At 38.2% G+C, this 15786-nt stretch overlaps 1 protein-coding gene across 11 annotated transcripts in view; it reads left to right on the forward strand.

The window, feature by feature from the left end:
* Window positions 1–15786, forward strand: part of LCORL (ligand dependent nuclear receptor corepressor like) — a 150216-nt gene that overhangs the window by 62568 nt on the left and 71862 nt on the right. For 7 of the 11 annotated variants that reach the window (XM_070398837.1, XM_070398847.1, XM_070398826.1 and 4 more), the window contains exons 3-4: window positions 8623–8702; window positions 9622–9751. The exons of 1 other annotated variant lie outside the window; for it this stretch is intronic. In XM_070398837.1, coding sequence (XP_070254938.1) covers window positions 8623–8702; window positions 9622–9751 — 210 coding nt within the window. Of the gene's footprint in view, window positions 1–8622; window positions 8703–9621; window positions 9752–12733; window positions 12775–12900; window positions 14830–15786 lie in introns of those variants that run through there. 3 more of the 11 variants (XM_070398866.1, XM_070398782.1, XM_070398790.1) reach the window with 3 other exon arrangements.

Raw genomic sequence — 15786 nt, forward strand, 5'->3', positions numbered from 1 at the left:
AAATCTAAAGATTAATATTTCACAAGGTGAAAATTATAAAATGTTCAAATTTAATTATCCAGTTAGTAATATTTTATCTGTTGACTGCTTTTGTACTACAACAGTAGAGTTGAATGGTTGTGACTGCATGGCCTGCAAAACCTAAGATATTTTCTATCTCGTGGTTTATAGAAAAGGTTTGCTGACCCCTGGCTTATACTACTGACTGAAATTTAATCTTTTGGCTTAATATTTTTTTTCCAAGTGTTAACACTATGATGATGGAGACATCAAAACTAACTTTTAATAAAATTTATTGAGTGGACTATTTGAAATGCTTAATTTGTATTAGGAACTGTGATAAGCAATGAGGAAAGAAGAATAAATAGGATCTCTTTCTACTAGGAACTCATGGCCTAGTATTGTCAAAATTTGGTAGTTTGCTAATATGAATTGAGAATCTAATACTATTTTAAAGTTATTTCTATAAATTATATTATTAGCTCCGATCAATGTGTACAGAAAGATGTCTCCCAATGTATTCATCATGGTGTTTATAATGCCAAGATTAGAGAAGCAAGCTTAAATAGCCAAAAATAGGATGTTGAGTTAAATAAGTTAAATGCATCTCTTTGATGAACTGTATTTATCTTTTAAAAATGATATAGAAGTATATTTGAGGTGGAAAATATTTGTGATAAATAAGCATGTGTGTAATATGATTCTAATTTTAAAATAAATAGTATTTTTGAGAGCAGTTTTAAATTTAGAGAAAAATCTAGTAGAAAGTATGAGGAGTTCCCATAGACTCCCTCTTCCCTTTTGTCTTAGGTACCCCCATATTAACATCTTTCATTAGTGGTACATTTGTTATAATTGATGAACTAATATTGATGCATTAACTAAAGCCTCCATAATTTTTACTAGGTTACTCTGTGTGTGTTGTACATTTGTGTGGGTTTTGCCAAATATACAATGTCATGTATTCACCATTAGAACATTAGAATATCATACACAATAGTTTGCCCTAAAAATCACCTGTATTCGCCTTTTCAGTCCTCTCCCTTGTTCCTAAACCATGTCAAACATTGATCTTTTCACCGTCTCTATAGTTTTTTCTTTTCCAAAAAGTCATATACTTGGAATCATGCAGTGTTTAGCCTTTTTATACTTCTTTCACTGAGCAATATGCATTTAAATTTCCTCTCTGTATTTTCATGGCTTCATAGCTCATTTCTTTTTATTGCTAAATAATACTGCCATAGTTTGCTTAATTCCTTTACCCTTTTGAAAGACATCTTGGTCACTTTCAAGTTTTGGCAATTATGAGTAAAGCAGCTGTAAACATTTGTGTGCAGGTTTTTGTGTGGACTTTTTTTCACCTCATTTGAGTAAATACCTAGGAGCACCATGGCATTGGGAAGACTATGGTTAGCTTTGGAAGAAACTGCCAGACTATCTTCAAAAGTGGCCATGATATTTTGCGTTCCCGCCATTTCTTTTAGCTCTACGTCCTCACCAGCATTTGATGTCAGTGTATTGGACTTTAACCATACTGTTGGGTGTGTAGTGGTTTCTTATCTTAATTTGCAATTCTCTAATGGAATATGATGTTGAGTGCCTTTTCATTTGTTTAATTTGTTCTCTGCATATCGTCTTGGGTGAGGTATCTATTCAGACAGGTTTTGCTATTTGGGTAATGATGGAATCAGAGTATGTGAGGAAATATTTCCTTTTTCTGGAGCAGATTGTGGAGAAACCATCTGGGCTAGAGCTTTCTGTTTTGAGAGGTTATTAATTATTGATTTTAAATTTTTAATAGAAATGACCTGTTGAGGTTCTTTATTTTTTCTTGTGTGAAATCTGGTATACTGTGTCTTTCAAGTAATTCATCCATTTCATCTAAAGTTATAAAATTTGTGGACAACTAAATTTGTTCACAATATTCTTTTAATATTCACAGGACCAATAGTGATGGCCCATCATTTATTTCCCATTGTTTTCTCTCTTTTTTTTTTTTCTTGCTTATTCTGGCTAGAGATTTATCCCCAATTTTATGATCTTCTCAAATATTCAGCTGCTTCTAATTTTTAAAAAGGCATAGATAAATTGGAAGGACATATTGCAAGTGTTAATCATTATCTCTGGCTGGTGGGATTAAGAATAGTTTTTCTTTTTTGGACTTTTCAATATGGTTAATATGTAGTTTCATAATGGAAAATTATTTTATTTTATCTTATTTTTTACAGGCTAAATTATTTAAATTCTTTTTTTAAATATATTTTTTATTAATGATAGTATTACAGATATCTCCCATTTTCCCCCCCTTTACGGTCCCCTCCTCCCAGCCCCTTGGAAAATTATTTTAAAATTGCCCACTCTTCAGTCTCTTACCTCAAAATCAACATAGTGATAATCACTTTTTCATGACCTTCATGAAAAATCTAGTTCAGTATTATTTTTTCACTTTTCATTGGGTTTTGTCTTTGGGAATTCCAGATTTATTTCCTATGGTTAAAGGCTACTGAATAGAATAAAAACATTCAAAAGAAGTGTTATTATTTAAAATAAAATAAAAGTAACATCTTATTAGGGCTTATTAGGTGTTTTGCATATTTTTTATTTAATTTATACTACAGCCTTAAGCTGCAGTTATTATCATCATTTTACAGAGAGGGAAACTGAAGCTCAGAGAAAGTAATTTGCCCAAGGCGACATCTGGAATGTGGAAAACTCATGGTTCAGTACCAAGGTTTTCTAATTTCAAAGTCTGTTATCTTTCCAAGATAGATTAGGTTAAATGATTGGAGGGAAACTGACTACAAGAGTACTTACCCGCAGTGGAAAGGATGGTCATTCATTTACTATCAGTTTTCATTATGATATTGCCCTTTTAAAAAATATATATTTTTATCGATTTCAGAGGTAGAAACATCAATGATGAGAGAGAATCATTCATTGGCTGCCTCCTGCATGCCCCCTACTGGCGATAGAACCCGCAACCTGGGCATGTGCCCTTGACTGGAATCGAACCTGGGACCCTTCTGTCCGCAGGCCAACGCTATATATACGCTGAGCAAACTGGCTAGAGCATGACATTAGTAAGGTTGTTCCTGTAAAGTACACAATTTGACCCTTTTGAACTTATACAATCATGTTTTAAAATTTTCAAAATGAGAGACAACTTATTTTAAAGAAGATACCTGATTCATTGTCAAAGTGTACGTGAGAGAGAAAATGATTATGTTCTGTTTTTATTTAGTTTTTATTTAATTTTTATGACATGAAAAGACAACCTGTACAGAGGGAAAAATCGGGTCTATCGTTGATTTTTCAAAATCTGTTTTCATATATAGTGTATATATCCTATCTAATAATAGACAAACACAGTAATTAACCGTACCTCTGACACGCTTCCCATTGGCTAATCAGGGCAATATGCAAATTAACTGCCAACCAAGATGGTGGCCGGCAGCCAGGCAGCTGAAGCGAACAGGAGGCTTGCTTGCTCCAGTGACGGAGGAAGCCAAGGTTCCCCGCCTGCTGCTGCCGGCCTCTGAGCTTGCACTCTAAGAAACAATGTTACAATTATAGAAGCTAAACAAACCCCATGCTTTCAGCCAGCCAGCCCGAGCTGGAGTTGCAACAGTGTTTCAATTATAGAAGCCAAACAAACCGAGGTCTCATAGCTGGAGCCAGCTCTCAGCTCCAGTGACAGCCATAGAAGGTAAATAAATCCCAGAATTAAAAAAGAAAATAAAGAAAAAAAGGAGAGGTTGGGAGCTTCAGTCACCCACCAGCCTGAAAACGGCCCTCAGCCCCTCACCCAGACTGGCCAGGCACCCCAGTGGGGACCCCCACCCTGAAGGGGGTGTGACCAGCTGCAAACAGCCATCATCCCCGCATCCAGGCTGGCCAGGCACCCAAGCGGGACCCCCACCCTGATCCGGGACACCCTTCAGGGCAAACCAGCCAGCCCCCACCCGTGCACCAGGCCTCTATCCTATATAGTAAAAGGGTAATATGCCTCCCAGCACCGGGATCAGCAGAGCCGCGAAGCCTCCCGAACCCAGGATCAGCGGAGCCACGAGGCCTCCCAGCACCGGGATCAGTGGAGCCACAAGGCCTCCTTGCACTGGGATCAGCGGAGTCGCGAGGCCTCCTGGCACCGGGATCAGCAGAGCCGCTAGGCTTCCTGGCACTGGGATCATCAGAGCAGCGAGGCCTCACTGCTCCGGTGTCAAGCGGAGCCACGAGGCCTCCCAGCACTGGGATCAGCAGAGCCACGAGGCCTCCTGGCCCCTGAAGCAGTGTGACAGGGGGCAGCGCCCAAACCCCCTAATCGTCCTGCGGCTCTGTGGGTGACAGGGAGTGGCGCCCCAACCCCCTGATCCACCCTGCTCTGTGGGTGACAGGGGGGAATGCCCCAACCCCCTGATCCGCCCTGCTCTGTGTGTGACAGGGGGCGGTGCCCCAACTCTCCTATTGGCCCTACTCTGTGCGTGACAGGGGGTAGCTCCCCAAACCCCTCATCGGCCCTGCTCTGTGCGTGATGGGGGAGCTCCCCAACCCCCTGATTGGCCCTGCTCTGTGAATGACAGGGGGTGGCGCCGCAACCTCCCCATCGACCCTGCCTTGAGTGTGACAGGGGGCGGCACCGCAACCCCCCAATCGGCCCTACCCTGAGCGTGACTGAGGGTGGCATCACAACCTCCCTATCCGCCCTGCTCTGTGCATGACAGGGGGCGGTGCCCCAACTCCCCAATCGGCCCTGCTCTGAGCCCGACCAGGAGCTGCAGGGCAGGCACCTAGGGATTGGGCCTGCCCTCTGCCACCCGGGAGCGGGCCTAAGCCAGCAGGTCGTTATCTCCCGAGGGGTCCCCGACTGTGAGAGGGGACAAGTGGGGCTGAGGGACACCCTCCCCCCCACCAGTGCACAAATTTTTGTGCACCGGGCCTCTAGTATATATATATAATCCTACCATTGTTTATTTGGACTCAAAAGTTGCTGGAGAAAGAGTATTTTTAAATATTTGTAAAGTCATAGATCTTTTGAATCCAGCAAAATTTACTGGCATTTATGTAGTCATTGATTATTCATTGCTCTTTATTTAACTATGTAGACATTTATTTAAATTAACATTTCCTTGAAGGACTTCTGAAATAATGAGGATAATCTCAGCATGCCCAATTTTATTGTACAACTGTTAATGGTTTTAATTAATCCAAAGTTATCCTTTGAATCAACATATTTTATCACTGAAACTTCATGAAACCTTACAATGATTTTTCTGATATACCCCTTCCCTAGCCTACCACCTATTTTTCAAAAATCACAATGCTAGATTGCTTTCATATTCGCTATTCATGCAGTTATAATAAAAAAGCAGTTTAGATTTCATTGATCAAAATTATCTTCTGCTTAGCATATGAGTCAAGTTTTTGCTACTCTAATGTTGCATAACAAACAGCTCCAAAATCTGTTTCATGCTTATGCGTGATCAGATTCACTGAACTCCAGGCTGTGGATGGGAATCACATCACCTCATGACTCCCAAGTCACAGACTGAAGGAGTAATGATTATATGAAACAAGTTCTTCACATGCTGGATGGTGGAAGCTCAGGAGAACTGTGGGAACTCACCATGCATTTTTATTCCTCAGTTTAGAATGGTATACTGTCACTTCTCCGTATTCATCCCATTGGTCAGAGAGCTCTGGCTCCCTAGTAAGACACTGCATGATCCTGCATTCAAGAGTGTGAATGTATGATTCTGTTCCAGTGACAGAGTGAAAGGTTGAAAAAAATTATAAATATATATAACTACACTTCTGGGTTTATAATTGTATAGATTGCATAAACTTTTTGATTTTTCAGGTTGTTTACAAAAGCGTGTTTAATATCTTAAGCAGATATTAAATTAAAATTATCTGCCTTCTGCAAACTAACCTTATTAAGTATAGGTGTGATAGTATAGGAGTTAAAATAGACTGGTAATTCTACCTTGCTAATAGCTTTTGCATGATGTTTGTAGTTTATAATTATTATTTCACTTTTTTTTTTCATTTGATCCACAAATAAGTTAAGTAATGGTGGGATCCTTATTTTATAGGTGTGGAAATTTAAAAAACACACAAAACTTTATGGCTTGCCTAGTTACAGCTTGTAAGTTCAAGTCCTAGATTTTCATAGACTTCAAACACAGTTGTCTTTCCTTTATTTTGTACTGGACCTTTTGTTCCTATTTGCTGCCTTTTCAAGTTCAGATAAATAGCAGGAATATTTCTGGACCACTGCCAAAAATCAAAGGAAGCTATCACTACACTTTATATTCCAAAAATTATTTTATTTTCTATGTATTATCTTCAAATGTGTGTTTGGATTGATGCAAGAGTATCCTAAGGGCTGATTCTAACTAAATTTTACTCATAATCACTTCAAAAACAGATAAGTGTATTTTCTGTGTAGTTTACCAGAAACATATTAAACTTCATTATGTATTTCAAAAGTATGAGAGTACATTACTGTGGTACACCAGTGCTTTTCAAATTAGTCCTAGTGTAACTGCCTCAGATTGATAATGGTTGCTTTATGGTTTGAGGCTCTACATATGAATTTATTTGGGAAAAGAAATTGGCGGGTGGGGGGGGAGCTCTGTTACAGGGAGTAAGTTTCAAAAATCACTGTCTATATTAAGTATAGTTGGGATGACAATGTTATATCTTCAGGAAATCTTTCATCACAAAATGTTCGTTTTCCACTAATATTCTATATTATAGTAATCGTATATAATAAAAGAGAAACATGCAAATTAACCGTCCCTCTGCTATGCTCAAGCCAATCAGGAGCGAGTAATCAAATTAACCCAACTAAGATGGCAGTGGCCACAGAGCTGGAACGAGCAGGAGGTTTGGGTTGCCCCCGGTGATGGAGGAAGCCAAGCTTCCTGCCAGCCCTGTCCAGTCCTCAGCTCACTCAAGGATACAAAGTTTCAATTATAGAAGATAAATAAATCCCAGTGGGGGGAAAAGGAGAGTCTGGGAGCTTGGGTCACCGGGAGGCGTGGCCAGCCTGAAAATGGCCATCAGCCCTCACCCAGGCTGGCCACACCCACATGGGGTGAGGGTCCCCACTGTGGGGCTTGACCAGCCTGAAACAGCCCTCAGCCCCTCACCCAGGGTGGCCAGGCACCCCAGTGGGTACCCCCGCCCTGAAGGGGGTATTGCCAGCCTGAAAACGGTCCCCAGCCCCTCACCCAGACTGGCAAGGCACCCCAGCCAGACCCCCACCCTGATCCGGGACACCCTTCAGGGCAAACCAGCTGGCCCTCCACCCGTGCACCAGGCCTCTATCCTGTATAATAAAGGAGTAATATGCAAATTGACCCTAACAGCAGAACGACTGGGAATGACTGGTCACATGACACACACTGACCACCAGGGGGCAGACGCTCAATGCAGGAGCTGCCCCCTGGTGGGCAGTGCACTCCCACCGTGGGAGCTCTGCTCAGCCACAAGCCAGGCTGATGGCTGCCAGCACTGCGATGATGGCAGGAGCCTCTCCCGCCTCCTCAGCAGCGCTAAGGATGTCCGACTGCAGCTTAGGCCTGCTCCCCACTGGCAAGTGGACATCCTCCGAGGGCTCCTGGGCTGCCAGAGGGATGTCTGACTGCCAGCTTAGGCCCATTCCCCTCAGGGAGCGGGCCTAAGCCATCAGGTGGACATCCCCCGAGGGGTCCCAGACTGCAAGAGGGCACAGGCCAGGCTGAGGGACACCCCCCCAGTGCATAAATTTTTGTGCATCGGGCCTCTAGTTGAATTATAAAGGACCATTCTTCTGGAAAAAAAAAGTCATGTTGTGTGTTGAATAATATAACTTGTGTACCTGGTTTTTGCTCTAACTCTTTCAACAAGCCTTTAAACAATGTAATTAAAATCTGGTCTGACTTTTTAGCTTTGGATTTCTACTTCTTTTTTTAAAAATATATTTTATTGATTTTTACAGAGAGGAAGGGAGAGGGATAGAAACATCGATGGGAGAGAAACATCAATCAGCTGCCTCCTGCACACTCCCCACCAGGGATGTGCCTGCAACCAAGGTACATGCCCTTGACCAGAACCGAACCTGGGACCCTTGAGTCTGCAGGCCAACACTCTATCCACTGAGCCAAACTGGTCAGGACTGGATTTCTACTTTTATCTTGGACAGCATTCCATGTTCTCAAATCTATGGGCTTTTCTGGTGCTTTATTCCATTTCTCTGTTTTATGTTGTCTTTCATAATATGCAAAATTTATTCCTTTCCCCCATATCTCTTTCTTCTGATTTATTTCATAGTGAAAATAAAAAATTAATAGGCAATGATAAATTGAATCTTGCAGAGGCTATATGAACCCTATTGTTAGAAAATTAATTTATAACCAGCTCATTGTTCTTGCTACTTTATCCCCTGAAAGTGCAAAAATACTCTCCTTACAGCCTTCCCTGTTTCTTTCTTTCTAGATGTCACCAGTTTAATTTAGGTGTTTTCCCCTTACTGTTAGTAGTTAGTTTTTTTACATGAGCCATTGCTCTGGAGAGTGGTATTTTTATTTGTTTTAATAAAGTTAGTGTATTTAATGAATATTTTTCCCTCTTTTAAAGACTGTGAACCAGAAGAACTGACTGACTGGTCTATGGATGAAAAATGTTCATTTTGTAACCTACAAAGAGAAGCAGTCAGTGTAAGTTTTAGTGCTATGAAATTATTTCTAAACTATTTGCACAATTGTAACACAATTTTTAAACTTAATTTGTTTTGAAACTTTGTGACTTACAGTAGAATATAAATACTTGATTTTGGTAATGAGAAGAAAATTAAAGTCTCATGTTAGAAATCTAACATTTAGCTTATCTTGTAGGTGAAAATCCCAAACTGCTCATCTTTTTTGCTTATTTCACATTTCTTTCTCATAGCTCCCTAACTCATGAAATCAGTTCAGATCTGTTTTGTATTTACATAGACAAGGCTGATGATCTTGGAGGCCTGGTTTGGTCTGAGACCATCCTACAGGCTGATTTCTCAGGAATCAGTAGTTGGAGAATAATGTGGTACTACATTTTAACTTTTTTCTTTCTCTTGAAGTCTTTTGGATATCGTAATCATCTCCTGTGTAAATTATTAAATATTAGTGTCTACTGTAAACAGGGTATAAACTAGACAAGCAGCATCTTCTTGTATGGTTGGATCCTAATTCTTTACGTACTGTTGTGAGAGGGCTGAGAGGAAATGAGAACTCAAGAACCTGTACCTGTTTTGGTCAGATTAGTAGGTAAACATAACTGCTTTGTTGTTAAAATTCTCATTGCTGGCATGTTATATAGTGAAATTATTCAGCAATATATCTTATCTGCTCTTCCCTTTTTTTTTGATTATAGTTTTGCTAAAAAATAAGGCTAAGTTGGCCCTCTATTAGAGCTAAATTTCTTTTTTCCTGACTCCTGATTCAAATTTAATAATCTCTATATAATTTGATATATTTAAAAGATAGAACAAATGAGCATTTAGAGAGTTAATTATTTTTTGCCATTTTTAATGGAATCCCACAGTTAAAAAAGTGATTTTTTTAATGTTGGTGTTTTTTTATATATATATAATTTTAGGATTGTATACCATCTCTTGATTCTTCACAGTCAACACCAACAGAGGAACTATCATCTCAGGGCCAGTCCAACACTGAAAAGATTGAATGCCAAGCAGAAAATTACCTAAATGCACTCTTTCGAAAGAAAGGTAATGTTGGTACACATTTTTTATGCTTCTGGTGTTCCTTATTTTGTTGCTGTTCTCAAGACTTCAAATGTTCTTTCATGTTTAATAAGTGATAGATATATTACATTGCAAAACTGTCTTTAGAATAAATTATAGCATTTATCAGTTGTTTCTTTGGTAGCTTGAGTATGCTTACTTGACATTAAAATGTCAGTATTCTTTTTAATTCCTGTTTATCTAAACTATATAAACCAAATGAGGCTTGTTTCATTTGTTACTTTACTTGCTACACATTATCAGGTAGAAGTAGCTTTTACATCTTTGTTACCTGGGGAAAATATAGAAATATAGAATCTTCCATTTTTTGTTTTTTTCCATTTCTACAGTAGTAGTGTGTCTTAATTTTCACCACATAGTAAGTCATGGTGTAGAGGAATACAGGATGGGAGGGAGATCATTCTAACCCCAACTTCCAGAGATTAAGAAAAACATTACTGTCTTCTTCTAGATATTGACCCTGTTTTGCTTTTAATCCTGTTTGAAATTAGGTAATATCAAATATTTTCTGTTAAATTGTTAACTTTCAAGTTTTAATAATATTGAAAACAGTTCTCATCTTTAAGAAAGCAGGCTTTTGTATAATCTTAAATGTTAGGAGGTCTTTTATGTGTTGAAATATGAGAATTTTCTGATTAGAAGAATCACTAGTATATTAAAAGGCCTAACATAAGAAATATATATACACACACACACACACACACACACATATGTGCAGGGGACTGAAAATCTTTTCTTGTGTTACTGACATACTGTGTTGAGAAATAGGCAGTCTTTAAACAACAAATTCTTTTCTCAAATTTCTATCTGAACCAATATGAAAAATAGTTTACATGTTTTCTTTAAGAATTTTATAGCATTAGTTTTAAAAATTTTATTCTGCCAATATATTTACACTTACAAGAAGAATTATATTATCAGATTTATATCACTAAGAGAACTAGAGGAAATGTACACATTTACACACATGCACACAGTAAGTTTCACCTTGGAACTCATTATTCAATCTCCTTTTCCTTTGGGTAATTTGTAATGGTCACTGGAGTTATCAGTAATAATAACCTTTAATTTGGGATAGTATGGAGTTAACTTGTGCTCCATTGCCCTATTATAGTAATCAGTAAATACTTGTGTCTGTTTTGGTGGATTCAAGCATCTGGATCTAGTGGGTGAGTATTCATGGATATTTAGTGACCTCTCCATTTGGGGATTTTTGGCTTTTTTCAAGGTTTTTGAAGGATCACAGAGTTTTTAAATGAAAGATTCTTGCTTTACTTTCGGTCTTATATTTCTTAATTTTTTACTTTTAGTTCATAATTTTCCAGATTTAATTAAACATAACAATTTTTCTACTTGGGTTTTTGTTGTTTTTGTTTTGTGTGGGGTTTTTTTTTTAATGTATTTTTAGTAGTATTCATTTCAGAGATAGGAAGGGAGAGGGAGAGAGATAGAAATATCAAAGATGAGAGAATCATTGATCAGCTGCCTCCTACATGCCCCCTAGTGGGGATTGAGCCCACAGCCCAGGGAAAGTGCCCTGATTGGGAATCAAACCATGACCTCCTGGTTTATGGATTGATGCTCAACCACTGAGCCACACGAGCCAGGCAATTGTTTTTTAGTTTTCTTTGAATAAAATCATTTTAGAGATTTCCAATATGTTCTGAGTAGGATTAGGCTAGAATAGTAATATCTTGTAAATAGTCTCAACATTTTCATTTGTTTAGTTAGTTCTATTAACTCTACTTTGAAATGAAAGGCCAAAAAATGTGTTTAAAAGACAGTAAGTACTTCTGAGTCTTTGGAGTAGCAAATAATATCTTAATAGCACGTCTTACTGGGTAAGTTTTTATTGGATTCCTGAAAATTTCCCAAACTTGAACATTTAGTTACTGGGTATTAGTAACATTTGTGTTACTGACACTTTAAAACTGTTACTATTTTGAGTAACATATGCATGTTGATCATCTTGCCAAAACGTAAGAAATCTGTTAATATCCTTATTGTAGCTTACTTATTATCTTTTCTAACAGTGGTTTGGGGGATGGTGATAATGAATGTCATCAATTATGATTGAGCACTAAGCCCTTTTTGTTCCTTATCTCATTTAGTTAAACAGTGTTAAGAGGTAGGAATAGTTATCTTTTTAACAGGTAGAGACAATAAACTACATAGAAGTTAAGTGTCTTTCAGTTCTGTGTTATGAACATGTGAGTCCTCAAGAATAAATTTTAAAAGGTATAAGATGTCCTGTGTGAGGAGCATCTAGATCCTTTTAAGCACTAAGTAGAGAAACCCTATTCTCTGCTACTTAGCAGCCTAGGACTAGAATTCTTTTATTAGCTAGGCTAGAGGGGACCTATGAGAAATACTCTGTATTTTTCATGGGTTTCCATTTTACCTTTATATGAACTGAATAGGTTTAGTGATTAGTTCCCTTTATAGCAGCGGTTCTCAACCTGTGGGTCGCAACCCCTTTGAAAGTCGAATGACCCTTTCACAGGGATCACCTAAGACCATCGGAAAACACATATTTTCGATGGTCATAGGAACCGAGACACCACTCCTCTATCCGTCTACAGGCGGGTCCGCCCACATGCAGATATGCCCACATACGAGTACCTGGCGTGATGATATCATCTCGCTCACCACATCACATACACCCCGTACAGATACAGGTGTATGTGACAGGGTTGGCGCCATAATGTACTTATGCGGACCAGTCACACGTGTAGTGAGCAGCTACTGTGTAGAAAGCAGCTACTTTGTTAAAAGTAGCTACTGTGTTGAAAGCAGCAGTATTGAAGGTAAAACGGCACTTCATGAATTATAATTACTGGGTAAATGTAAAATCATGTACTGTAAAATCATCAACTACTGCAAAAAAAAAAAATATCTGTACCATGGGAACTTAATCTGGATGCTGATCGCTCTTTTTATATTCAGCTCTGGTTGATGTGAATACTGCCCCCTTGTGATAGTAACAGGTATGTAAAAACAACAACACAGAGAATGGTAAATCATAGGAAACTTTAATGAACTGTATTGACTGAACTATGCCATGTATCATCTTTTGTATTATTAAAGCTATTGTTATATATTATTTTCATTAGCAAACCATCCCATGACAATGGATCGTGTAGAGAAGAACATTAAGAAAAGAAAATATAGTGAGGATTTTTTACAGTATGGTTTTACCTCAATAATTACAGCAGGAATTGAGAAACCGCAATGTGTTATTTGTTGTGAAGCTCTATCAGCCGAATCTATGAAGCCAAACAAACTAAAACGCCATTTTGATAGCAAGCATCCGAGCTTTGCCAGCAAGGGTACCAACTATTTTAGAAGCAAAGCTGATGGACTCAAGAAAGCCAGACTTGACACTGGTGGCAAGTACCACAAACAAAACATAGCAGCCGTTGAAGCTTCATATTTGGTGGCACTCAGAATCGCCAGAGCTATGAAACCTCACACCATTGCTGAGGATTTACTGTTGCCAGCGGCCAAAGACATTGTTCGAGTTATGATCGGAGATGAATTTGTTACAGGATTGAGTGCAATTTCTTTATCTAGCGACACTGTCCGCAGAAGAATAGATGACATGTCTGCTGATATTCTTGATCAGGTAATCCAGGAAATTAAATCTGCTCCACTTCCAATATTTAGTATCCAGCTTGATGAATCTACAGACGTTGCAAACTGTTCACAGTTACTGGTTTACGTGAGGTATATTAATGATGGCGACTTTAAAGATGAGTTTCTTTTTTGCAAACCTCTTGAAACAACAACTACTGCACGTGATGTATTTGACACAGTTGGTTCATTTCTGAAAGAGCATAAGATCTCTTGGGAAAAGGTTTGTGGTGTTTGCACAGATGGTGCTCCAGCTATGCTAGGATGTCGATCTGGATTTCAACGTTTGGTACTGAATGAGTCACCAAAAGTCATCGGAACTCACTGTATGATACATCAGCAAATATTAGCAACGAAGACGCTGCCACAAGAGTTACAAGAAGTAATGAAAAGTGTCATAAGTTGTGTCAATTTTGTAAAGGCGAGCACTTTAAACAGTCGACTGTTTTCGCAACTGTGCAACGAGTTGGATGCGCCGAACAATGCTCTGCTATTTCACACTGACGTGAGATGGCTGTCGAGAGGAAAAATTTTAAAACGTGTTTTTGAGCTTCGTAATGAACTCAAAACGTTTTTTAATCAGAAAGCAAGACCACAGTTCGAAGCACTTTTCAGCAATAAAAGTGAGCTGCAGAAAATAGCTTACTTGGTTGACATCTTAGCTATCTTGAATGAGTTAAATTTATCACTGCAAGGACCAAATGCAACATGCCTCGATTTGTCTGAAAAGATCCGATCATTCCAAATGAAACTTCAGCTTTGGCAAAAAAAATTGGATGAAAATAAAATTTACATGTTGCCTACCTTATCTGCTTTTTTTGAGGAACATGACATTGAACCAGACAAAAGGATTACGATGATGATTTCTGTGAAAGAACACTTGCACATACTTGCAGACGAAATGTCATCATACTTTCCAAATCTACCTGACACCCCATTTGCACTTGCCAGAAGCCCATTCACAGTCAAAGTTGAAGATGTTCCTGAGACAGCACAAGAGGAGTTCATTGAACTTATTAACAACGATGCAGCGAGAACTGATTTCTCTACAATGCCAGTTACAAAATTCTGGATCAAGTGTTTGCAGTCATATCCTGTTCTGTCTGAGACTGTGTTGCGCCTTCTTCTTCCATTTCCAACAACATATCTTTGTGAAACAGGGTTTTCCAGCTTGTTGGTTATCAAGTCTAAATACAGAACTAGACTTGTGGAAGATGATCTTCGTTGTGCTCTTGCAAAGACTGCCCCGAGAATTTCTGATCTGGTGAGAAAGCAATCTCAACCTTCGCGCTGACGTTGGCTTTTTACGCATACTGTCGCAAAATGTAGCAATGTAGTTTGCTGTGGTTATATTAAGACTGTTACCCATGCTACACCATGCTTCAAGACAAAATTTCATTTATTTGTAATTAGAAATAAATATTTCACAATATATAATTACACATTGTTTTTGTGATTAATCACTATGCTTTAATGATGTTCAATTTGTAACAATGAAAATACATCCTGCGTATCAGATATTTACATTACGATTCATATCAGTAGCAAAATTACAGTTATGAAGTAGCAACGAAAATAATTTTATGGTTGGGTGTCACCACAACATGAGGAACTATATTAAAGGGTCGGGGCATTAGGAAGGTTGAGAACCACTGCCTTATAGTAATGATTTTCAACCTTTTTCATCTCATGGCATAGATTACATATATATATACATATATATATATATATATAATAAAATATATTTTTGTCAATCTGACAAAAAAAAATAGGTGTAATTTTGATTCATTCACACCAGACAGCTATTATTGTGCTGGCTGTTGTCAATTTATTATTACTGTTCTTTATAATCTAAGAGAAAAGAGGTCAGTGCTGCTGACTAGTCAGGTATTATATGTTTTAAAAAATTCTTGCAGTACACCTGTTGAAAATCACTACCCTACAGTGTTTAGAGTTAGAACTGAGGAAACTTATTTAAGCTACATACTGTTTGGATGATCCCTTGTAATTAGAAGCTATTCAAAAATAATCTTACAGGTTAATAAATAGAATCAGGGAAAGGGAAATTTTAGTACAGAGGTGAACTTAACTAGTTGTACTTCTTCTTTACTTTAGAAATTATTCAAAATTGAATTTTCTTCTAGAAGTTAATCCTAAAATTATCTAGAATGCTAGAGTAGAGTGAAAATGTCTTGGTAGCAGGGACTTTCTTTTGTCAATTGCAGAATCCTTAGTATCTAGAACAGTACTTGTCACAATCCTGGATTTCAGTAACTATTTCTTGAATGAATAAATGAATAAATGGATGGATGGATGGATGGATGGATGGATGAATTAATACTAAGATAAACTGTCTATATATTTTC

This window comes from Myotis yumanensis, unplaced genomic scaffold, assembly GCF_028538775.1.
Source record: "Myotis yumanensis isolate MYYU_CA2020_CCGP unplaced genomic scaffold, mMyoYum1.0.hap1 SCAF_1, whole genome shotgun sequence".
NCBI lineage: Eukaryota > Metazoa > Chordata > Mammalia > Chiroptera > Vespertilionidae > Myotis > Myotis yumanensis.